This window comes from Vipera ursinii (genome assembly GCF_947247035.1).
Source record: "Vipera ursinii genome assembly, chromosome: 3".
NCBI classification, from domain to species: domain Eukaryota; kingdom Metazoa; phylum Chordata; class Lepidosauria; order Squamata; family Viperidae; genus Vipera; species Vipera ursinii.
The window spans coordinates 151117924-151145218 of NC_139516.1; the positions used below are offsets into that span (position 1 = coordinate 151117924).

General features: G+C 38.4%; 1 protein-coding gene across 1 annotated transcript in view; it reads right to left on the reverse strand.

Moving 5' to 3' along the window:
* DCDC2 (doublecortin domain containing 2) overlaps positions 1 to 26912 on the reverse strand; it is a gene marked incomplete at both ends in the record, with an annotated part of 41467 nt that extends 14555 nt beyond the window's left edge. The window contains 5 exons of the mRNA XM_083357382.1: positions 4908 to 5039; positions 5390 to 5466; positions 15889 to 15903; positions 25163 to 25214; positions 26620 to 26912. Of these exons, the coding sequence (XP_083213508.1) occupies positions 4908 to 5039; positions 5390 to 5466; positions 15889 to 15903; positions 25163 to 25214; positions 26620 to 26912 (569 nt within the window). The remainder of the gene's footprint in view (positions 1 to 4907; positions 5040 to 5389; positions 5467 to 15888; positions 15904 to 25162; positions 25215 to 26619) is intronic.
* Between the last annotated feature and the right edge of the window lie 383 nt (positions 26913 to 27295).

A 27295-nucleotide genomic window follows, 5' to 3' on the forward strand; every position in this document is an offset into this window, starting at 1 on the left:
TCTCCATGTTGGTCCTTGAATATTTAAATTTTTCCACATGCTTCTCAGATTGAAAAATGTTTCAGCTTTTCAAAAACATAAAACAAAGCTAAAACTAAAAGCAACATAAATTGCTAGATTTATATTGATTACCTAGTAGCAGATTTGTTAAATGGAACACAAATATTAAATATTTGAGCTTTCCATAATTCTCATAAACTTATTCAGCTATTATGTACTTAGCAGAACTACATTTTGACAGTCAAAACAAATATTCATCGTAGAGGATCTCAGATATAATTGCTGCTTGCTGACTGAAATTCACCATGATATTCTAAAACAAAAATATGTAGAATGGGCAGAATTTATCAAATGGGCTTGATACACCGTACCTCATTTTTTAAAAAACAAAAAACAAATTTAGCTAATTTTCCAGTGCTGTGATTCTAACACATCAATGATGTAGAATTACTCTTCCATGAACTAAAGCTGTACAGCAGAACTATTTAGGATGGGGATTATCACTGGTTTTCAAAATTCATGAAAAAAATAATGACATGAGCCTTAATGTGCTTCTAATCTAAGGCTTTTATTGTCCAACTCATCTAAGCTATTCACAGAATATTATTTGGAGAGGGAAAGCCAAGTATAATTGTATTATATATTTCCCTACTATTGTTTCTATCCTTTTTTCTAATGAGTAAAAAAAAACCATTAAGGAAAGACAGAAGAGGTGAAACATACGCTTGACAGATAGCTCTAGGGCTCTGTATTTAAGAAAAAAACAAAGTATTTTGGCATTACTGTATGTGTCTCTGATAACACTATGGTAGCGTCATTTCGACACCCAGTTCCTAGACCACAGGCAAATGACATTTTTGTAGTCAGGGATCACTTTTTACAAACTCTGTTTTATTTTAGTCTTCTACGGTCACAATGATAGTGATACAATTATGTTGACTGACAGGTCAGAATAGAAATGTCTGTCCTTTTCCGTGGTGGGATTCAGCCAGTTCGCACCACTTCGACAGAACCGGTAGCTAATTTTTTGTTGCCCAAGACCAGAATGGACTTCCGGAAGCGGCATCCACAAAGAGAACCAGTTGTTCACATATTTGAATCCAACCACTGGTCCTTTTTATTGCTTTTGTATTATTTTAGCATTTGGTTTAAGTGCACCCATCATCTTTTAAAATTGAAAAAATCCACGCCAAAAATTGACAATTCTACTACATTTCAGCAAACTGAATCTGTAGGGCTTGACAAGAAACATAAGAGACTATGGGCTGCAAATCGACCGTCCCTTTTTTAGCACCATGCTCCTGCTGTTTTCCTACACCGCCTCATCTGATACCCTAGCTCAGGGGTAGGCAACCTCGGTTCTTTTATGACTCATGGACTTAAACTCAGGAATTCTGGGAGTTGAAGTCCATGAGTCATAAAAGAGCCGAGGTTACCTACCCCTGCCCTAGCTTGTGTAATTTTTATTTGCCAATAAAATAAGTGGGTTTCCGTCTTCATTTTCAAATCTAATATATTTCAATTAGATGGGCTCAATTATTTGTGCTAATCCTATAAATGAAGTGCATAACTGAGAGAAGAAAAGAACCAGTATTGTTGCTGTGCTGTACTGAAAAATTAATTGCCCATTCATTTAACACAGAGTTTTGTCTTTATCAGAATTAACAGTCTTTACTGGAATTTTGACTAACGGAGTTATAATAAATCACAGTAACTAACCTGTTAATTATTAAACAGTAATGAATTTTAGTAGCTTTAGTGTGCTCTCTTAAGATATCAAATACAAAAACTTGATTTATAGAAAACTAGGAAAACCAAATAAATAAGCACAATGCACTGTTGAAATATCTCTTAACTGCACACTACTAAAACTCTTATGTCTGAAACCTTTAACCGGGAAAATGGTGCAGCATAGGACAAAATTTTATCAACCAAGGTACTTCAAATGGGCTAACTTGCAGAATGCTGGGACCCCTTACTCTCATGGAAATGAAATTTTGAAAAGTTCTTGCCGTTTCATGCTGTGTTCAGCACCTCTGCCACGCTGCCATAGTCACGTGATCCTCATTTACAATGTTCCCCTGACACCTTCTCACAAGTCAGTGCCACTGAATGAGAGCTACTAATGACAGATCCTCATAGCTGTGGCCATTGCAGCATTCCTGTGCTCATGCGATTGGAATTCGGGTGCTTGGCAACAAGCTTTGCAATTATAACATCACAGCATCCCGGAATCATGGCATTGTAATTTGCGACAATTTTCCCACAGACAAAGGGAGTGATTTGGATTGAGTTAGCAATTCTAAAAAAAACACAAAAAAACCCAATTGTAATTTGGAAATTAATGTCCTTCAGAGTTACTATCGCTAAAAAAGAATAATAGCAATAGAAGGGACTACCAATTTGGAACTTGTTTTTCATTCTTTGTGTTGAATAGTTGCTTAAGAGTAGCTTACCTAAGAATGGCTTAAAATGCAATAATCCAAAACTAATATACCCTCCAAAGCAGTTTCTAAGGTTAAAGATAAGTAACTGAGAATCACATCATAAATCTTGCAGAAATAAGATAATTTAGCTCTTAAAATTGTAAAATACAAAGGAAAAAGCAGAAAGACTGCAGTGTAATGGAAAGCATTCACAAGGAAAAGCGATCATCAATATTGTCAATTATTAATTAAATGACATAACTTTAAGCTTTGTCAAATATAACTTGTTTGGCTAGAATGGAGAAGAGGATCATAACAGAGGGCTAAACTGTTCTTAACAAATGTTTGGATAAATGGGTTCCCTCAGTTTATTCATGAAAAAATGCTAGCTCAAATCCCCAAAAGAGATATTTTATAATATTTGAGCTACTTCAAACAGAAAAGCAGAAATACAGTAAAATAAACCAAAATAAATAATTTGGGTAATAAGTGCCATCCCAAATGTGATATGAAAAGAGAATGAGATAAACAGGATGTTAAAGAGACCTATTCTATGTGGTACTAAAAAAAAATGCCAAATGAATTGAGGTACCGTACTGATATAAATTTGGAAAATTTGGGTCCATTTCATAAAAATTTTCTCAAACTAAAGGCTATACTGAATCCACAGGTATAATCTATCTGATTTAGTCCAATTCCTGCAAATTGCTCATAAGGGGTTTTTTTTCTTTAAAATGAAAGCATGATATAATGATGAGTATAAAAAAACAATTATGGTAATATACTACTTTTATACCCCAAATAAGTACCTGCACATTCTTATACTGCATACTCTTTGAACAGTTCTAATCATCTTTTCATGCCAAATATGATCATGTTTCATGGGTTTTCCCACTACCTATGAGAGAAACCAGCTCCATATGAAAAGGTAGTTTATACATTCCTGTTCCTACATTTTTAGTATTTGAAATGGAGTGTGTTGTGTAGTGAATGAAGCAAGAAAAAGCTATTTGTATCTAATGTGGAGATGCAGTTCATAGGTTAACAGAAATCATATATTTTAATCTATTTTAAGCACTTTCATGCTGAATCCCTTCATAGTGAAATGACATTACTCAAATTAGAGAAATTTGTCTAGCCTCTCACATAAGCAATAGCCTATAAATATGAGCAGGGAAAGTCTAAGGCAACAGCAGAAACTATAAAAGTAGCTTCACAAATCTAATGTTTGGAGGAAGTGATATAAAGTGTATAGAATAGAGAGTCATTCTGGTTTGAAATCTCTGATATCTTAGAGTTTAGCAAGCTTATTGTTGCTAAAGCATTGAGCTTTAAATATAAGACAATAGACATTTTGCACTGAAGATCTAAAAGTTAGGTTCTTGTATATTATCTCCAGCACCAATGAAACAGCTTTCTGATCAGCATCTGTTGATTCTATGCCTGATCATAACATCCATGAAAGCAATGAATTTTTACTTGACTTTAGAAAAACTCAGTTCTAAAGTAGATGCTCAGAGAATAAGGAAAATCTCTTTTGACTATAACTAAGATTTTGACCCCTGCCCCTTTCAGCCGTAAGGGGATAAACATGTCAAATTATGGTCAAAACCAGTTATTGCTTAATTTAGATAATACCTTTACTGAATCAACGCACATTTCTGAAAATAACAAATAAACAATTAAAGCAAAGAAACTATTGACATATGTGTCTAAATAAAACATTTCCTTTCACTTTCTGGGCCTTTCTTTCTTATATAGATCTTAATAATATGCATGCTATCTGGATTTCTCCCTAACACCATAAAGAAGGGTGTAGGACAACTCGCCACAGCTATCTCGCCATGGTCGACTTGCCCCAGCCAACTCACTGTGGGACAATTCACCACAGCCAACTCACCGCAGGACAATTCAATGGGGGATAACTCAAGAAAGAGACATGTGAATTGCAGCAGGCCTTGTCTTGCTTTAGATCTGAACCTTCTCAAGGCAGAAGACCGCAAGGCTGGGGTGAGCTGAAATTCTACTTGAGTTATCTCATGCTGACCTGTCCCATGGTGAGTAGGCCGGGACAAGTCGGCGGCCATGAGTTGTCCCATTCCAATGCAAAGATGTACCTTCATAATATTATCGCTACCAAAACATACTTCTGCAATATGTTTAGCATCAACCACCCCTTTGTAATCAGAAAATACTTTATGTCCCCAAAGCCTATGGATTTTCTCTAGACAGAAAATCACTTACAGGACTCTACTCACCAGCAGAAATCCAGGCAACAACTGTCAAACAAATGAATACTGAAAATGCACATACAGAAGCTTCATGAACTTCTTACTATCAAGTAACAAAGGTGACAAAGAATCTGTTGGAAATATAAAATTCTACATCACATTCCCATTAGAAGCTGTTCCTGCTGAGTTATAGTGCAAAGGAAGGTATCAGAAAGTACAATAGTATCTGTAATAGACAATTTTATCTTACCTATGTACAGCTCCGCTTCTGAGTGTAACTTTTTCAGTAACCATTTCAAGAACCCGATCCCACTGATTTAGTGCTTTTCTTGGGATGAAAAGGCGCACTGCTGGGCTTACAAGATCACCATTAGCAATCAGGCTAAAAAAATTATAGAAAACTAACAATTAGCTGAATATTCAGCAATAAACATGCTTACTAGAAAACAAGCAAGGCTGGCTTATATGTCAATTTTTTCAGACTTGGTCACACCCCCAGTGGCCATTTCACCAGATGAAGGAAAGAAAAAAGCATTCTACTTACATCTTTATAATGTTAAGAACTTTCACATGAATAATCTCTGTTTTTTATACTCTACTACCTTTTCCTTTTTTATTATGTCTTTTTAGGCTGTAAGCTGCAGGGCAGGAACTCTTTTCATTAATCTGTACATTATACTGAGAGACTCTCTGGCTAAAATAAGAATATAAATGATTTAAATAAATACTTACAATACAGTGCATGGCTCCTGAAGTGGTTTTCGAAAGCGTGCAGAAACATTAATTCTGCTGTGGGTAACTGGCTTCACCTGAAAGACACCCCCACCCAGGAAAGTCAAGTATGTATACCACATTAATTTGTTTTAAAACTATTTTTTAAAAATCTCTTCCATCAGTATTTTAAAAGACTTTGCACATCAAAGAATGGTACAGTGCACACCACTGTGTAATTATAGTTGCCTTTTAGATATGCATTTGCAAGGTTTCTCTTTTGCTTTTCTCATCCAGCCTTTGGTTTTTCTTGTTGCTACGTAATTGACTTGAGCTTCAGAAGTGAATTAGTGCCATTATTAATATGCCAGGGGATGTTGTGGAATGAGCAATCACAGAAATGCTGCCCTCCCACTGTTGTCAGTTCTACTAATTTCTTAGCTGTTTTACATAGTTCATGCCTAGTGGCTCGGAAAGACATCTCTCTCATTTGTCACTATGACCTAGGGCAGGGGTCAGGAACCTGAAACAGTGAAAGAGCCACTCGGAACCGGTTCCCTCACAAAAGGAAAAACTGGGAGCCGCAAAAAATATGTGTGCATGCGCTTACATGCGCGCATGCGCAGAACAGGGTTTGACTGAAGAGTGGAGCCAAGGCGAGATATGCACCTACCCTGCGTATTTGAATTGATTGGTTGAACTTTTTAGTCCCACTTTTTTTTTGACTGCACATGGCAGAAGACCGGGAGCCGCAGGAGACAGCTGAAAGAGCCGCATGCGGCTCCGGAGGCGCGGGTTGCAGACCTGTGACCTAGTGCCACTAACTGGAAAAGGTTATGTTTATCTTTAAAGTTTCTTATATTCAAAAATGTTGAAATATGCTATCTGTTACAAATGCTGCTTAAGAGTAATTTGGATGTAATATGTATTAAATTATTAAACTGCAGTATGCTCTTTCAACACACCATGATTCCTGAGATTAATTCGTCAATTTTCTTTATGCCCCAAATAAGAAATTGGAGTTACTAGATATGCAGCTCAGCAAGATTTGGAAAGAAAACTTCCACCTATGCTTTCAGACTGTGTTTTATTTGAACCCACGAACCATTTTTACATTTTAAACGGAAAAAGGACGCTTCACTAACATTATTGAACTGTAATCACGACAAGCAGACAAAAATATAAGGAAATAGAAAAGATATTGCATGACAATGTTATTTTAGAACTCGATCAGGACACAAAACCAGAAGGAGTAAGAGAAAAGGAACAATCACAAGATTTGTGTTTATGTACTTGTGCGTATGTGTACTTTACATATACTATACAGACACAGGCCCATTTTAAATATGTTATTTTTATATAGTATGATAGTATGATTAAATACTATATATAGTATGATTAAATACTATATATCCTTCCATCCTTCCGAGGTAGGTAAAATGAGGACCCAGATTGTTGGGGGCAATTAAGCTGACTTTGTAATAATGCCGCTTGTGTGTGTGTGTGAAAGCCCTAATAAGCAGGCATATACATAGAATGAAGGCTACTGCTAAGCTTGTAAGCTGCCCTGAGTCTTCGGAGAAGGGCGGGATATAAATGGAATTAAAAAAATAATAATGTTATAGTTACATAGATAAATAGCAATCTCAGACTTTTCATACTGCATTCCAACTGACAAAAAGCAGAATACAGGTAGTCCTCCTGAACATTCATCCATTTGTTCACCAACCACTCAAGGTTCTGGCTGTTGCAGCATGCCTATAGTCACATGAACAAAATTCAAGCCCACTCAGACCCACCTGCAATTAGGACCACCCTTTGGCTGCCTGCCTTCCACTGAGGTCAATTTCCCTTACCACCCAGCCTTGCCCATCACCACTTATGCCCACCACATAGCACACAACTACGGTACTAGACGGGGACTTCTTTCATGATGGTGCAGCTGGGGTTTCTTCTGTGCTCTGCCCAGGAAGTCCTTTGGCATTCCAGCATTCAGTATCTCTGTTGTCACCAGTGCCTTTTTTTCATGCCAGCAGCCTTAAATCTTTCTTTCACATGCCAAGCATTTTTTGTGTGAAAGAAGACCCTGGATGGGACACAAACAGGGGGCCTGAATGATGTCTAAACAGGGCCCCTGGCTGGTTCACAGTAGTGGTACAAAGTGTGGTGGGCAGAGCTGGGTGTTGAGGAAAGTTGTGGACAGCAGGCAGATGGAAGGCCAAAGGGTCAGGTGGTGGGGGAGATAGGCAGTTGAAGGGAGTTCAAGAGCAGGCAGTCCCTTACCTTACCAAGGCTCAGGGCTGGGAGAGACCAAGCCAGCTTGGATAAGGATGGGTCCTACATAACAAGCAATGGGATTCAGTTAACAATGTCAACAAGGATTTGCATCTCGCATCGTATGATTGCCACATCACACTTTATGGCCCCATGACTTAGTGGCAGAAATCTGTGTCCCAGTTTCTATCATTAACCAAGAACTGCCTGTCCATGCTTTTCTTCCTCTATTGTACAGTAATCATTAGAAGAGAACTGCCACAAAACAGTGTTTAACTTCTCCAGAATTCTGAAACCCAGTGGGTTTTGAATCCCTGATTTTTATATTGACATCATAACTTTTTAGCTTCGTTAGTGTTGAAATAAATCAGTTTTTTTCTTCCATGCTGCTTCTTCTTTGAAGCATAGTAATTTCCAATTTGTAGCTGAGATTAATTGGTTGAAATTGATTGGTTTTTGATCTAAGCTCCTTATTTGGAACCAAGATTTTGTGCAGAACATAAACCTGAAAATTATACAAATAATACTATATTATTCAGGATTATATATTTAGATGTCTATATAAATATGAATTGTTTTCATCTTTATTAATTTATAAAATTATGTTCTTTAAACACATACATGAATAAATACCGTAAAATAAGCTTTTGGGAATATATAGGAAATTACATAACATGTTTTCTTTGTTTGAAGATATTCTCCCATTTGATAGCTATCCATAGTTAAAATCTTTTTCGGTACTAATTACTAGAAACAAAAGGTAAAACCCATATAGCATCAGCACTTTTATATATGTATTCTAAAAACAGATTTTTTTCAATAAATATGCTTCCAATTTCAATCCTTTCAAAAATCCAATGCTGAGAGGCCTTTGGAGATATTCAATAACCAATATGTACAATTATAAGAGATTCAAACTGCCCACTTATTCTAAAAACCATTTAAAAACTTGGTTGACAAAGTTGGGATGTACCACTACTTTAAAATCATACTTTTTTGTCAGGCACAAGCAGCCAGAACCACTCATGATTAAGTCTCAAGCAGAAGCTTTATTGTTAGTCACTATGTTACAAGAATCTCATTGGACTAGCTGCATTCCCTTGGGAATGGTCAGATAAGGTTTCAGGGATTCTGGGGAAAGTCAGGCCTGTGCCGCTTCCTGCACTGCAAAGACTCTAAGCTTGGCCCCCTCTTAACACCTCCCTTCAGTCTAGCTGTAGATTTCACCACACTTTTCTATATACTCTGCATTTTTATGACTCTTTCAAAAATCTTTGTCCTATATATTGAAGAGCTATGCTATTAACAAGTCACTCAAAATATTCCCAAGAGTGTGCAATTATATTCTCTCCATGCTGATGAAACCTAACAAATTGTCTCAACAAGGAAACATATTATAGAAGACAGTTGTCTAAGCTACACATACATCAACAGTACCCACAAGAGCCTTGAATGTGAAATTTCCCTAGAGTCCTTTCAAAAACTGCTCTCAATTTATTATTTTAATATAACAGAATAAACATATGATAATAGAATAAGTATGCAAGAAATACTGTACTCATATTAACTGAATTTAATTAATGTAAATAATGTTTAAATTAATTGGGATAAAATCATACTTAGTGTTCGTCCTGTCTCAATATTTTTGCTCCTGATCTACTCACTTTCCCCCAGCCCTAGAAATTAAAAGGCAGCGGCAAACACTTCCAAAACCTAGGGAAGAAAACTGAAAAAAAATGTCCAGGTAGTCGCCAGGAGTCAATACCGATTCAAAAGTGTGTGAGCGAGCACGTGTGCGCGCACACAAACAAACATACACACAAATCAATTTATTGGAGTATGATTCCTAGCTTGCCAGTAAAAGTCCAAGTATAACCCCTTGCTCTTAATTAGTAATAAATTATCTGAACTTATTATTGATGGTGTAGTATTTTTAAATACTTCTGGAAAATTCTGTATCACAAATATAAATATTGCAGAAACCTCTTTTTAGACAAGTCTCTAATAATAAATCATTAATACTTCAGACTGCCTTAGCGTTTCTAGAAAACAACAGGTTCTAAAATAAGGCAATCCTATGGGAGTACATGGTATGACTGGGGCATTTGAGATTTGCAAAGTTATGCTGATTTGTAAAGTGCATTGCATTGGCCTATACCTCATTCCATTCCTCAAAAAACTATCTATTCAACATTTAGATACCAAATGGAATACCTTAAAATGTACTAAAACTCAAAACATGTTTTATAATTCAAGTGTTTGCATTCAAAATGTAGCATGTAGTGTGATGTAAGCCCACACTTGGAATATTTCATTCAGTTTTGGTCACCACGATATAAAAAGAGACTCTAGAAAGAGTGCAGAGAAGAGCAACAAAGATGATTAGGGGACTAGAGGCTAAAACATAAAGAACGGTTGCTGGAATTGGGTATGTTCTAGTCCAGGGGTGTCAAACTCAATTTCATTGAGGGCTGCATCAGCATTGCGGTTGCCCTCAGGGGGCCGGGTGGGTATGGCCAGGGTGGGTGTGGCCTACTGGGTGGACGTGGCTAGAGTGCGTATGGCCTACTGGGTGGGCATGGCCAGCTCTACATTGTTCACATCAAGGGTGCCTATGGGGGCCTGGGCAGGAGTGGGATAGATCTGAGGGTCTCTGGCAGAAGGAGGGTCCCTGGGCCAGGGCCAAGGCAGTGGGGGCCGTTCCCTCACTGTTTCCAGGATGGCTTCGCGGGCCACATGAAACCACTTCGCGGGCCGGATCTGGCCCCCGGGCCTTGTGTTTAACATGTCTGTTCTAGTCTAAAGAGTAAGGACTAGGAGTGGCACGATAGCACAATAGCACAATATTTGAGAGGCTGCCACTAAGAAGAGGGAGTCAACCTATTCTCCAAAGTACCTGAACACAGGGCAAGAAGCAGTGTATGGAAACTTACCAAGAAGAGATCCAATATAGAAATAAAGAGAAATTTTCTGACAGTCAGAACAATTAATAAGTGGAACAGTTGGCCTTCAGAAGTTGTGAGTGCTCCATCACAGGAGGTTTTTAAGAGATTGGACAGCCATGTGTACAGGGTCTCCTGTTTGAAGAAGGGTTTGGAATAAAAGACCTCCAAGATCCCTTCCAACTTTGTCCTTCTGTTATGTTCGCGTATGTGTATGAGACAGGTTATATCTATTTTTTTATTCTAGAATACAAAAAAATGAATTCATCTTCTAGGAATCCCAGCTTTAATTTTGTTTTGAAAGCAAAATGTATGTCAACAAATATATATATTTTTAGAAAGTGGGCAATGTTTGTTCAAAACAGTGTTTTTGAAACATTTGATTTCATACAATTTTCCTCCCATTGCAATTGAAGTAATTATTACTCTTAAAGACAACAGATTTATTTTTACTACAAAGATTATTAAACCAAAGGGCAAGAATATAATAAGGGAGCAAAAATAAATATAATTTACATACAAATCATAGATAAATTGGGAAATTTACTTCAAGGAGCAGACATGAAGGAACATGGGCCTCAAAGCCAGATTTCTCGTTACTATGCATAAAACATTGGATGCTTTTGCTTTGACAGCAGTATTGTGTATCTCTTTACCATTCATACTCTATTGCCATCTTTCCCCAGGATATTTTTGCAATTCACTTTGCTGCCTACCTTACTTTCACTCTTACATGCCATTATATTAACAAATTATCAGATTACAGCAATCTCTCTTTCATTACCATTCCCCACATATCTCAAAATGTTTCAAAAACCTGATATTCTTCAATATAAATGATACTGAATGAAAACACAGCTGCCATGAATTTACAAACACAACCCTCTTCCACATTTTATCACAAAAGGAGGAGAGCTGGATCTCTACAAGGGAGAAATCCTTTTCTGTGATGGTACTCTATATATACAAGGTTCTCCCAGAAAAGGCATGACTTGTGTCTTTTTATATTGATTTCCCAATGATATTAATTCCTATGAAATAATTTCTATAGATTATTTTGAAACAGATACACCTTGAAAAATTATCTCTTTCCCCATTACTGAAGATCATGCCAAGCAGGGTAATAGATTCATGCAAAGGGATAGCTCTTGCAGGTTATATACATGCATGATCTGTTTCAGAAAATCAGTGGAATATACAGAAATCAAGTATAAGGTTATCCCTCACTTCTTCCATTCAATGATTATTTAGAAAAGTTATCTATTGGTACTAAGAATATAATTTCTATAGATCAAAGGGTTATGGATTAATCCTCAAGTACCAACCAAGTAGGTGCAAAAAAAGCTGTAACAAATTCTTGTGCTGAATGCATAAGTGCATACACTCAGACAGAGTAACTACTCATATATCTTGTCTGTCTGTCTGTCTGCCTGCCTGCCTGCCTACATCTATCTTGCCTGAGAATCAGCATTCCTAAGCACAAGAAGGAATCCATATGATAAGTCCAGTGAGCCAATAAGGCATTCTGGTGCTGTTCTCTAGCAAAATTTAATTTTTATATTGTTAGATCATTTACAGTCAGCATAGGTTATTTATGAACCAGCATAGATAGTTACATTTTCTGTGCAATTCTCTCTCCATTAATGAAAAGCTTGCACAAAAGTGAAATATTAAGGGGGAAACTGGTAACATGGGAAAAGAAAGGAATTCTTTAGTCCTGTTAATCATTTGCCTGATCTAAATTTCATTCCTATCCCACACATTTGAGTGTCTTTCCTTCAGTGAGGTTGAAGCAGAAACTATAAGATACTCAGTAGACAAATGGATGATAGGGAGAAGATTAAACAACTCTGACATCTAAGATGACTGTCATTTCTAATTAGGTTTCATAAAAATTAGGAGTGGGGGAAATTACATACCGGTAACTGCAATTAATTGGACTATTAAAGATTGAATAGGGTCAAAAATGAAGCAATATGGTCAACAATGAAGCAGTAGGGTTAAGAATAAATGTGTACTAAATGAATGTTTGACTGAATGGTCATATGACCATTACAAAAAAAGTAAATTGAGTTTGGTTTTACAGAGACAATAAATCAGGATTGCATTTCAATACTTATATCATATCATATTATGTTATGTTATATACTGTACACACAAAATGACTGAATGAATTGAGAGGAAGAGGGGAAAAACCAAGAAAGTTGTGATTGGAGAGAGCTGATGAGCTTCTCAAAGAGACAGATATAAATTCTAAAAAATAAAAGTCATTTTACAAAGTCACAGATGGACATGATGGAAGCAAAGATAGATTCCAAGAATAAGGTATGGATAGAAATGAATAATGGTGTTGCTGTCAATTAGATTTGGCTATGTTTTATTTTTTTATGTGGAATTCTTGATTCTCTCTGAATTGCATTACACAAGTAGATAACATCTTCATTATTGAGTGTGGGGTTTGCTTCCAATTTGTATAGAGTAGCATGCCCTACAAATATGGTCTTCTTCATGGTGACCACATTGCTTAGCAACTGCAATCCCAGCAAACCTTATTGCCATTATTCAGCAAATTTTACCAGTCATTAGCCAAGGACATCCAAGCCATTCCTACCTTTTCCTCATCTTTGCCCTCTGGGCTGCCCTACACCCTACATGCAGGATGGCAAGCAGCCCCAGAACCGGATAGCTCTGGAGCTGCTTTCCATAGTCTGGGAAACCTCAGTCACCACAGCTTAGTCCAAATCACACTTACTACCTGTCGGACCGCCCAAGTAAACCATATAGGAAACACGAATAGATGAACTAATTCTACTTTATTGTGAAGCTACATTAACAGAATCTTGCAAGTCTGAAGGTACAAACCCCTCGCCATTTTACTGTAATTGCCTAAACCAGACATGTCAAACACAAGGCCCGGGGGCCAGATCTGGCCCGCGAAGTGGTTTCATGCGGCCCGCGAAGCCATCCTGGAAACAGTGAGGGAACGGCCCCCACTGCCTTGGCCCTGGCCCAGAGACCCTCCTTCTGCCAGAGACCCTCAGATCTGTCCCACTCCTGCCCAGGCCCCCATAGGCACCCTTGATGCGAACGATGTAGAGCTGGCCACGCCCACCCAGTAGGCCACGCCCACCCTAGCCATACCCACCCGGCCCCCTGAGGGCAACTGCAATGTTGATGTGGCCCTCAATGAAATTGAGTTTGACACCCCTGCCCTAAAGAATTACGGCAGGTCCTTCCTAAGTTTCTCTCTCTCACTGTTAATCTATTGGGGTCCTGCCTCTCTGAGATTGTTTCCTGGGCAGTATCTCTTCCCACCATCCCACAACGTCATGCTCATATTTCATTACATCACCTGGCACTTCAAGACCTCTGGTGCCCTGTCCACTGCTATCCCAGCTGACATTCGCTGCCTTCTTACTATCCCAGAGCTGACAAGGCCTACTGGGCCTGGCTGCGGAGCCAGACTGGGGACAGGCTTCATGCTGTGAAAAAGGGAGGGGGGAACCTGGAAGCAATCCCCGAATGCACCGTGCCAACATGCCCCTTTGCAAAGAGCTGCTGGGTGGGTCTAGTGCAGGCTTTGCATTGTGAAAAAGAGGTGGGGGGAAGCAAAAACAGCTTCTTTTTTCTTCTTTACAATGCAAAGCCAGTCCTGGCATGGCCTAGCAGCCATGCCAGGCATGTCTCATTAGCAATGGGAACAAGAAAACAGTAAAGGTGAGCTGGGGCAACAGAGCATAGGGCAATAGGTGCCACAAAGGACATACAGAAAGGGAGGGTGGAGTTGCAGCACCCCTGTAGTTGTAAGTGTGGGTGATGTCAAGGGCCCATATTTTGATCACATGAGCACATGGATACTGCAAAGGCTATAACTTTAGACACAAGTCCTAAGTCCCTTTGTTCAGTGCCATCATAACTTTGAGTAGTCGCTGAACAAATGGTTGTACGTCGAGGACTACCTGTAGGTATATTAGTTAGTAGTTTAACCCCAAAAGTAACTTGCAGTGTTTTTCCAATATCTGAGATACAAAAGTAAGTTCTCTTTCTAGAGTAGTTCAATTTCTGGTGACTTTATGGACACCTGCAAGCAGTTTACTCAACCACAATGTGGAAATAGTTTGCTAATGGCTTCTGCTTATTTTAGCTCCAAATGTAGCTATAACCATGGTATTTCCTGGTAGATTTCCACCAAGGCACTAATTTATTTATTTATTTTATTTTAATTCCATTTATATCCCGCCCTTCTCCGAAGACTCAGGGCGGCTTTACAAACTTAGCAGTAACCAACTTGGTTTACCAATGTAAATGACCTTTCAAACAATCTGCCATTTTAAAAATGACATATTCATTTAAAAAAGAGTTTGCTTGATTCAATATTTTATTTTAAATTTTGACTTTAACTTCCTTGCCAGAAACAGTAAATAAAGGTACAGGTAATCCTCAATTAGTGACTGTCTCATACTGCAACCATTTGCAGTTATGATTGTGACAGAAAAGAAATGTTGTGAACAATTCTCACATTTACAACCTTCAAAGGTCTGTAAACCAAAGTAAGTACTGTGAAGTAAGATCTTAAACACAGTCATAGTTTCACTTAGTGAGCACTTCACTTAATGACTAAGTTACCAGTTTCAACAATGATCACTAAACGCAGACTACCTGTACAGTTTAAACAATTCATGCCAGGGTTTTTCCTCATTTTTCATGGGCAGAGGTGATTAAGTAAAAAAAAAATTAAATATTTTCACCAGACCTCAGTTTGAAAAGCTACAGTAAAACCAAAAAATCACAGTTTCCCAGTATGAGCCCAGCAGATCCAAAATAAATGCCAACAAATAGAAAAGACTTTTAAAACCCTTCAAATAAAAAGATGTAGGAATATACTGTATTGCACACATCTATATCAACTTGAGTGATATCCTTGGCATGCTGTGGAGTTCTGAAATTCCAGCTGTGATTAATTGTCTACAACTGCAAAGTGAAGTTCTTGAGAGGAGTGCAGGGGAAAAGAAAGGTCTAAAATCAGTTTCCCAGTGAAAAAGCAGTTCCTAGGGACTATGCATACAAAAGCCTACATCACTGATTGGATGTAGGAAAGTCATTAACAATTCTCAACTTATGCACATATAGTCAGACATTACTCATAGTGACATGTGATGACATTCATCCTGATTTTATTTTAGGTGTTTACATTCTACTTTCTGCTTTCAAGAGTTGGATGCTTTACATGCAGCCATATAGACTGTCAAATATTTCGGCAATATTTTAATAATAAACGTATAAATAGCCAGTATAGACACTTACATCTTCCAGAGATAACTGTTGGCAAAAAAAAAAAAACATGTTTAGCAACTAGGTCATAACTTTGCAATACACCGCATATAGTATATAAAGTTTTATGCAGTTCACTCAATATCATGTTTATTAACAATGTTTTCTTGATGCTGTCATTTCAATATTAATGTATAATATTAATTTATAATAATGTATAATATTAATAAAGTATAATATTAATTCAATATTATACATTGCTCAGAAATGAAAATTATTTTTTATTTAAAAACAATTAATAAAATTAAAAAATCATTAATTATTACTCTCACATTCTCAGGCTTCAGCCTTTAGCATTTGGGGGCTTTCATTAAGGCTCTGAGTCAATCAATAAGGTGCAAAAAAGTGTAACTTCTTCAATGATTTTGCTCTGTATAATAAATACCTTCCATAACTATCCAATCAATAGGGTACAAACACAAGTGTAAAGTAAACTCAGTTTATAAAGTATGGCCTGAAAATGTTAAATTAAATGTTAAATTAACAGTATTAATATATTAACATTTTTCAGCTCTTTTGATTATGGTATCATAATGTGATGTTAATTAACCAAGATTGTAAATCATGTTGTGTGTTTTTCAAGATAAAAAACAAAATGATATGTTTAGCACCTTGGTCATAACTTCGCAATATACCACATATAACATATATAGCATATACCTATTCTGAAAGCAGTACAAGATTCAAGCTTCTACCTCAAGAGTTGGATATTTCTATTCTGCATTGGCTGTCAGTTTGCTTCCAGGTTCAATTCAAGGTGTTGGTTGTTATCTTTAAATCCCTGATCTGGAGCCAGGTTATTCAAAGAGACCATCTTTCCCCAGTGATATCTATTCAACCCATCAGAACAAAGATGTAGGGATATATATTGGATCCCTTCTCTTAAATGAGGGTCATCTGATGGGACCAAGAAGAAGGGCCTTCTTCACGTGGCTCCCTTCCTGTGGAACATCACCACTACATAAATAAGATTGGCTCTCTTTCGAAAGGCAACCTGAAGACATGGTTTTGCTAATGGGCCTAAGGATCCCAACATGATATGGAGCTCATTAAGTGGTTGGATTTTTTGTTACCAAAGGGACGGGGGTTTAGAAATAGAAATAGAAAGACTAGACTAGACTAGACTAGACTAGACTAGACTAGACTAGACTAGACTAGACTAGACTAGACTAGACTAGACTAGAATAGAATAGAATAGAATAGAAGAGTTGGAAGGGACCTTGGAGGTCTTCTAGTCCAACCCCCTGCTCAGGCAGGAAATCCTATATCAATTCAGACAAATGATTGTCCAATCTCTTTTTTAAAACTTCCAGTGTTAGAGCACCCACAACTTCTGGAAGCAAGTTGTTCCACTGGTTAATTGTTCTAACTGTCAGGAAAATTCTTCTTAGTTCTAGGTTGCTTTATTGAGTTTTGTATTGGAGTTTTATTTCTGTAAACTACCTAAAGTCACTGTGAGTTAGTTGGACAGCCATATAAATTTTCTAAATAAATAAATATACAGACAAGTCCACTGTAATGAGATGTACTTTACATGTTGAAATTACTATGATTTTCTAAATGTACTGTGTATTAATAAATCAGCATATGCAATTTTACTGAAGGTTGGAATCATCTCTTCAGACACAATTACAATTATCAGTACACATGTAAACTAGAAATAACATTTTTGTTTTCACAGGCATTCTGGTCAGTACTACAGTACATTGAATCCTCAAGGTATTCACTTCAAAAGAATAACAGTGTATGTCTTGCAGTGCTCATTAGGTTACCAAGATACTAACTACCAAACAACTTAACGAGCTACATTTTCAAAAACATGCAGTAGTTAAGAGCTGGATTATTCAAACCATATAAAAATCAAGTGTTTTTTTTCTCTCTCCTGTACAGATTACAATATTTTCTTGTTTATTGTTTACAGTGCTGTTCAAAAAATGCATTTTTTTAAAAAAACACAAAAGGTTCATGAAACAACAACTATTTTGAATGCCATTTTTTTAAAAAAAATTGTCTTACAAAAAGAAAATTGTTGTTCTGGCATCTTACAAAACAAGAGGTTTCTGTAAGATTCGAGGCGGCAACTTTTTTTTGTACTTGTGGAATGACATATATTTACAGTCTTTATATTTATAGTCAGGCTGTTAACAATTATCCTCTGGGAAGATTATAAAATTATAATCCAAAACAAAAACAAAGCAATTGGTACAACAGCAATTATTGCAGATGTTTCCAAGTAGTAGTAATGGGAAGCTTCGTGATAACTACTAGAAGCTAAACTCTGCTAAATATTCTGCAGAATTGCCTACTTTTCTTACTGATGGCTTTTCTTTCAGAGGATGAGGAAGAGCTATTCCTGACTTGATGATAACCCAAAGGGAATGCTTTCACTGTTAAAGAAGAAAGCAAGAATACCTGAAGGCTCAGAGGAAAGCGGTCATATAACAATGGAATTCCTGATTTTAAGGAAACCAAAGCTGAATGTAATTGAACACATAGTTCAGTTTCAAAAAAAACCATATTTCAACAAATTCAAGCAATGATAAATAGGATTCCCTGGCAAGAGCAGCTAATTGGAAAAGGAGCTCAAGATTGGTGAGAGTTTCTAAGGAGATATTAAAAACACAGCTGGAAATATCCTAATGAGGAAAAGAATGTAGGACAGTAGAGGCAGACAAAGTAACTGCACAAAAGATTTATTGGAGCCCTGAAATAATTTTTTAAAAAAGATACCTATAGGAAGATTATGTACAGATCGTTAAAAATTGTAGAAATGTATCAGAAGAGTTACAGCTTCAAATAAACTGAGATTTGCAAAGAATATAAAAGAAATCCAAAAGGATTTCTTTAGATATGTTCAGAGCAAAAGGAAGAGGGGGGAAAATCAGTACGTAGATGCTCAGGGAAAATGAAAAATTGCCAACAGATAAAAAAATAAAGAACTATTCAACATTTATTTTGATTCAGTCTTCTCTAAAAAGAGGGCATGTCTTCCATGAGGCAATTGTGAAGAAAAGGAAGAGGAGGCAGAAAGAAGACGAGACTGATAGAAACCCAGTCAAAGATTACCTACGTATTTACTGCAAATGAGTTTAAATCTACAGGACAAAATGAATTGCCTTATTAGTACTAAAGGAACTAGCTCATAGTTTAGATAAATCTTTTATCTTCTCTATGAGCAAACCTGAAGAACAGTACAACACCAGTGAAAAGATTACAAAGATAGCATAATAATAATAATAATAATAATAATAATAATAATAATAATAATAATAATAATAATAATAATAATAATAATAATAATAATTTAATTTCTATACTGCCCTTCTCCCGAAGGACTCAGGGTGGTGTACAGAGCAATACAATAAAATATAACATATAAAAGTTTTAAAAAAATTAAATATTACAGCCCAATTCAATACGTTAATACAATAACATTAAAATACCCCTAAACCCATCAGACCAGGCCGGCTTGTTCAAATAAATATGTTTTTAGGTCACGTCGGAAGGAGCAAAGGTCGGGAGCCATCCGGAGCTCCACCAGTAAACGGTTCCAAAGGTCTGGTGCGCCCACAGAGAACGCCCTCCCCCTGGGGGCCGCCAGGGCACCGACGGCACCCTAAGGAGGCCCTCTCTGTGGGAGCGCACTGGACGAAGGGAAGTTGATGCCGGCCGCAGGTGCTCCCGTAAGTAACCCGGACCCATGCCATTTAGGGCTTTATAGATCATAACCAGCACCTTGAATCTTACCCGGAGGACAACCAGAAGCCAATGCAGCTCGCGGAGTAGAGGTGTTACCTGGGAGTATCGGGACACCCCCACCACCACTCGCGCGGCCGCATTCTGCACCAGCTTGAGCCTCCAAGTAGCCTTCAAGGGCAGCCCCATGTAGAGAGCGTTGCAGTAGTCCAAACGGGAGGTCACGAGTGCATGAGTGACTGTGCACAAGGCATCCCGGTCCAGATAGGGCCGCAACTGGTGCACCAGGCGAACCTGGGCGAAGGCCCCCCTAGTCACAGCTCCTATATGATCTTCCAAAGAGAGCTGTGAGTCTAGGAGGACACCCAAGTTGCGAGCCCTATCTACGGGGGGTAATATCTCACCCCCCATAGTTAACGATGGAACAATCTGAATTTCCCGAGACGCCGGCACACACAGCCACTCAGTCTTGTCAGGGTTGAGCCTGAGATGTTAATAACATGGAAGTTAATGACCAGAAGACACTAGTCATGGTTATTCTATTTGATACTATCTCCAGAATCAGAACTAGCATGGTTCTGAATAATAATAGAATATCAGTTGCTATTAAGCATACATAGGAGAGTGCTTTGTGTTTATGGCCAGAAACAGAAATCTGGACTGGATGGGCCTTTTCATAATCTACAGCAATTCTAGTGTTGTTAAAATTTGTTCCTCGGCAAAACCTTAACTCAAGGAATAAAACAACTCAGTTCTAGCCTTTCTCATAGTTCTTCCATAGGAATTAAAGCTATTATTCAAAAGAATGAAAGATACGTTCGCAGTCGGTGTTGGCAGGGGGGCAGAGATCGGCCCCTAGGTCTCTCGTTTGTGGAGTTCCTCAGGGGTCGGTTCTCTCGCCTCTCCTGTTCAACATCTACATGAAACCACTGGGTGAGATCATTCGTGGTTTTGGAGTTGGGTATCATCAATATGCTGATGATACCCAACTTTTTATTTCGACCCCAAACCACCCCAGTGATGCCCTCGCTGTGATGTCCCGTTGCCTGGAGGCGGTTCGGGTCTGGATGGGGAGGAACAGACTTCAACTCAACCCTGACAAGACTGAGTGGCTGTACATTCCGGCATCCCGGGACATTCAAAATGTTCCATCTCTCTTTATGGGGGGTGAGTCTTTACCCCCCGTGGATAGGGCGCGCAACTTGGGAGTCCTCCTAGATTCGCGGCTTACCTTAGAAGATCATATAGTAGCCGTGACTAGGGGGGCTTTCGCTCAGGTTCGCCTGGTGCGTCAGTTGCGGCCCTATCTAGACCGGGATGCCCTGTGTACGGTCACTCATGCGCTCGTGACCTCTCGTCTTGACTATTGCAATGCTCTCTACATGGGGCTTCCCTTGAAGACCACTCGGAGGCTCCAACTGGTACAGAATGCGGCCGCGAGAGTTGTCTTGGGAGTTTCCCGGTACTCCCATGTTACACCTTTGCTCCGCGAGCTGCATTGGTTACCAGTTGTCTTCTGGGTGAGGTTCAAGGTCTTAGTGATGGTTTTTAAGTCCTTACATGGCATGGGTCCGGAATACCTCGGGGACCACCTGCTGCCGGCGTCAACTCCCCTCCGCCCTGTGCGATCCCACAGAGAGGGCCTCCTCAGGGTGCCTCCAGTCAGAGAATGCCGGCTGGTGGCCCCCAGGGGGAGGGCCTTCTCTGTGGGCGCCCCGGCTCTGTGGAATCAACTGCCGGTTGAGCTCCGGATGGCACCGGATCTCCGCTCCTTCCGGCACGGGTTAAAGACCCACTTATTCAAACAAGCTGGCCTGGCCTGATGGGGAGTTAATTTAGGGTTTTAAATATTTGTATATTTTATTGTTTTATTTTGGGCATTAATTTAATTCTATTTTAACTTTTGTATTTTTGTATTTTTTATTATATGCCCTGTTCACCGCCCTGAGTCCTTCGGGAGAAGGGTGATATAAAAATTTAATAAAACTAAAACTAAACTAAACTACAGTAATTCTATTTTTTAATCTGTTCACCGACATTGTTGTTGTTAGCTGCGAAGTCGTGTCTGACCCATCGCGACCCTATGGACAACGTTCCTCCAGGCCTTCCTGTCCTCTACCATCTGCTGGAGTCCATTTAAGCTCACGCCTACTGCTTCAGTGACTCCATCCAGCCACCTCATTCTCTGTCATCCAGTTCTTCTATTGCCCTCAATCTTTCCCAGCATTAGGCTCTTCTCCAGTGAGTCCTTCCTTCTCATTAGGTGGCCAAAGTATTTGAGTTTTAGCTTCAGGATCTTGCCTTCTAAAGAGCAGTCAGGGTTGATCTCCTCTAGGACTGACTGGTTTGATCGCCTTGCAGTCCAAGGGACTCGCAGGAGTCTTCTCCAGCACCATAGTTCAAAGGCCTCAATTCTTTGGCGCTCAGCCTTTCTTATGGTCCAGCTTTCACTGCCATACATTGCAACTGGGAAGACCATAGCCTTGACTATACGCACTTTTGTTGACAGAGTGATGTCTCTGCTTTTTAGTGTGCTGTCTAGATTTGCCATGGCTTTCCTCCCGAGGAGCAAGCGTCTTTTAATTTCTTGGCTACAGTCCCCATCTGCAATGATCTTGGAGCCCAGAAAAATAAAATCTGTCACTACTTCCATTTCTTCCCCATCTATTTGCCAGGAATTGAGAGGGCCGGATGCCATGATCTTGGTTTTCTTAATGTTAAGTTTCAACCCAAGTTTTGCACTCTCCTTCTTCACACGTAACACGAGGCTCTTTAGTTCTTCTTCACTTTCTGCCATTAGAGTGGTATCATCTGCATATCTTAGGTTGTTGATATTTCTTCCGGCAATCTTAATTCCAACTTTTGATTCATCTAGTTCTTCAGGCACTCTGTCTATCAGATCTAATTCCTTAAATTTATTTGTCACCTCTACTGTATATTCAACAGGGATATGATTTAATTCATACCTGAGTGGCCTAGTGCTTTTCCCTACTTTCTTCAGTTTAAGCCTAAACTTTGCAATGAGAAGCTCATGGTCTGAGCCACAGTCAGCTCCTGGTCTTGTTTTTACTGACTGTATAGAGCTTCTCCATCTTTGGCTGCAGAGCATATAGTCAATCTGATTTCTGTGTTGACCTTCTGGTGATGTCCATGTGTAGAGCCGTCTCTTGGGTTGTTGGAAAAGAGTGTTTGCTATGACCATCGTATTCACTTGACAAAATTCTATCAGCCTGTGCCCTGCTTCATTCGTACTCCAAGGCCAAACTTGCCTGTTATTCCAGTTATCTTTTGGCTTCCTACTTTAGCATTCCAATCCCCCATAATGATAAGGACATCATTTTTTGGTGTTAGTTCTATAAGGTGCTGTAGAGCTTCATAGAACTGGTCAATTTCATCCTCTTCAGCACCGGTGGTTGGGGCACAGACTTGGACTACTGTGATATTGAATGATTTGCCTTGGATTCGAACTGAGATCATTCTGTCATTTTGGGGATTGTATCCCAGTATTGCTTTTCCTACTCTTTTATTGACTATGAAGGCTACTCCATTTCTTCTGAGGGATTCTTGCCCGCAGTAGTATACCTGATGGTCATCTGAATTAAATTCACCCATTCCTGTCCATTTTAGTTCGCTGATACCTAAGATGTCGATGTTTAGTCTTGTCATCTCTTGTTTGACCACGTCCAGCTTGCCTTGATTCATGGATCTTACATTCCAGGTTCCTATGGAGAAAAAATCTTTACAGCATCGGACTTTCCTTTCACCACCAGACACATCCACAGCTGAGCGTCCTTTCAGCTTTGGCCCAGTCGCTTTATTCTTTCTGGCGCTACTAGTACTAGCCCTCTGCTCTTCCCCAGTAGCATATTGGACGCCTTCCGACCTGAGGGGCTCATCTTCCAGCGTCATATCGTTTTGCCTTTTGGTACTGTCCATATGGTTTTTATGGCAAAAATACTGGAGTGGTTTGCCATTTCCTTCTCCAGTGGATCACGTTTTGTCAGAACTCTCTGCTATGACCTTTCCATCTTGGGTGGCCCTGCACGGCATAGCTCATAGCTTCATTGAATTGCGCAAGCCCCTTTGCCACGACAAGGCAGTAATCCATGAAGGGGGTTCACCGACATACTAAACTCTAATCTAGATTTAAAAATATATTTTACATGTTTCTAATATGCTACAGGCAGTCCTTCACTTATGACCACAATGGAGTCAGACTTTGGGAAGGAAGTCATTGCAATCATAAGTCAAGGCACCATGTGACCATGGTAAGGCAAAAATTACAATTTGATCTGTTTAATTTTGGTTTAGCATCATCTGTAAATCTAGCCACAATGGTTTTAGTAAATCATGAATGCCACAAGCTAAGCCTTAGCGCACTGCTTAAATCCAGTCTTGAGAGAAAAGTTAAGAGATCATTAAAGGTTATGCAAATCTTTAACACATGGCTTTGTTTCCCCAGACGAAATGCAGATTAAGTAATATTAAGTACATTGATAACCTCCAACTTTGGAAAAAATACTATTTCAGGATATATATTGAAAAGATAGGGCTGTTAGTTTACAATGATTTAAAAGTTCCAATTTAAATCTTTTAAAAAATTCATTCAGCACATTGTGAAATATTTTGAATATTTCAGCGTCAGAAAGTTGTTCCAATGGAGAAAAGGTGCACAAAAATAGCAACTGTGATAAACATGGAGCGGGCACCTTAGTTTCCCTAGGAAAGATACATCCTTTGGGAAATGTTAGCTGAGAAAAAGGCAGCTAACATGATATAGCTTTGGAAATGATTAATTATATAAAATACATTATCCAAAATGTATTCAAAATAAAGAAAACAGATTTTTAACACCTGTCACAAAATTAGACAGTTAATAAGCCATTTCTTAGCTTCCATCTAGTGATCGTCTGGATGTTTCCATCTCAGAGATGGATATTCTAGCTTGATACAGAGCAGGGAGCAGGAGCACAGGATACAAAAGCTGTAAAAATAGCATCTATTCATCAGACTGGTTTGACAATGCAGTTTTCTAGATTTTAGCTTTCCAAATCTCTTTAAAAATTAGAGCATATTGCTGAGCTCAGACAGCACACTACTTGTTTAACTATTGCTGCATGGGCAAACAAAAATATCTGTGTTCACAAATCTCAGTAAATCAGAGCAAACAAACCATCTTAAGCTTTAATCTAATATATAAAAGCTGTTTTATAAAACAAAGCTATAGACCAGAGGCCCCCAACCTTTTGGGCACCAGGGACTGGTTCTGTGGAGAAAGGTTCTTCCGTGGACCGGAGGGGGCGTGGTTTTGTGTGTTACCTGCATCCCACAGATGGGGCTTTGCTTGTTTGTGCGGACTGGTTGCTGGCAAGCCGCGGCCCGGTGCCGGTCCGCGGACTGGGGGTTGGGGACCCCTGCTATAGACGTTTGCTCAGAAATGTCCCTTTTATTTCCAAATAAATCAGAGCAGACTGAAATCTAAATCAATAAAATTTTGTTTTGTTTATACTTCAAGTATAATATATTTATATTAATATGTAAAATACACTACCTCATTATTATTTTCCATCGGTCTTTTCTTTGGCTCTCCAATATCCAAATAGCTGAAAAACAAGAAAACAAAAGAGGTTCTATACTAACATAAAATGAAAAAAAAACTTATAAAGTTTCAGCTATTCAATACTATATTTACAAAAATATTCTTTTTCTTCTTGTCTTATATTTTCTTATTTTCATGGTTTTTCCTAATAACCAACCAAAACATTATACCCATGTGACAAACTCAATTCTTAGTAGGCTGTTTAGAAATATTTCCTTATATTTTTTTAATTACTACAAAAGTTTGACAACTTTGGGTGGCTTTGCAGTGCATTCACTAGACAAGTGCTTAACCAATAAGCCACCTTATAGTGATTATAAGCTTAATATGATTTATGATTCCAGCAACTAACACTGACAAGGAAATAATATTATATGATCATGGGGGTACTCTACATTTTAGGATATTTTATTATATATAAACATATACTTGTAATTTGATGAAATGTACTATACTTGCTTAATTTAAAAAATATAATTTTCTGCAGAATTTGGAATTTTTTTCTTAATAATTAACTAGACCAGAATTAATTAGCCATAGGAGAAGGTTATAGGCAATAGTGTTTAAACCAAAGACAATGCAAAGTGCAGGGATGGAACTAACAAAAGGCATGTTTGTGTGTATACAGTACATATGTATTACCTCTGACATTAGTTGTTAAAAACATATTATAAAAACACAAGAACGTCAGCAAGTTTTACTTCTAAAAGCAGGCAACAAAGGGTAAACTTATACTAAAGCATACCTATTTTCTAAACTCATATTGGTTTCCATTATTTTATAGTAAGCCCCATTTCTACTTCCCATGACAAATTATGGGAATTGTAGTTTGGCTTCAGTGCTGTAAATGTTCTGTTAATGATCCATGAACTTTCATCAGGAGTAGCTTGCGTGACAAGCTAAGTCTGTCATACCAGTGTGTTCCACTGCTATCAGTCCTCTACTATTACCAGTCCTCTTTTGTCTTTTAGTCACTCTAGTATGTATACTAAAATAGGTAATGTGGCACCTTTCAGAGATTTAGGACTAGATCTACGAACTCTTTTTTTATTGGTCATAGTAACTGCAAGTGAGGACCCCTGACATTAAAGATATATGGCTTGCTTCTGAACGGTAGCTTTAAATCAAAATTCAGTTAATCAAAATTGTTAATGATGTTGGAAAGGTACTTTTCACATAAATATTCCATCATTTCTGAAAGAAAAAAAATGTATAGGGAGATAAAGATACATACATGGAAAGACAAAGAGAAAGACTGGGGAACTGGGCCTATGAACCATTGTTTAGTTAAAACGTTTAAATCTAAGGGAAAACAATGCTTTTACCCCTCCTTGGAGGACTTGTATATAAAAGATTGCACATTTCAGTTTCTATGTCATGTTGGTTGGAATAAATATATGACTACTTACTTTAGTTTTTTGAAAGCTTCTCTGCCACCAGCAACATAGTGCTCTCCACTTTGAATCTCATCTAGCTGATGAATGCGATGCCCACCACGGGGTGTATAAATATTCCGCACAGCCCCAAAAGGAGCATTCACACCACCTGTCACTTCCTTTAGAAAGACATCAAAACTGGAAATCTTCTTCTCATGGATAACAACACGCCGCCCAGGGAAGAAAGGGTCTCCATTGCGATACATCGTCACACTCTTCACCACAGGCTGTGACAGACATGTTGGCTTGGCACTGGGACTACTCATAGCCGTCTATGCACTCTCCTGTCCTGGGTCCTGTTGGTAATGAACACAGTGGTTTGCAAACCTGTAGGTTTAAGAAGAACAGAATTTATTTTCTTTCACTATTTTTCTCTGACAATTATCTTTGAATTCCAGTTTGCAGTATAGGCACTGCATACACAGCTACAGCCTGACTGGCACGCCAGAGCAACCGCCAATAGTATTTCTATTTCTAAAAAAACAGGGAGGTTCTTAAGTTCTCCCAAAGGTTTCAGTTCCATAACAGTTCGAAGAGTCCTTCTGCTAGGCAACCAATTCTTGCCAGTCTCTTAAGAATAGTAAAGTCATCCTTCTCCCTACATATTCACACAAAGTAAAGATGCAAAGCAGAAATGCTTATTGCATAT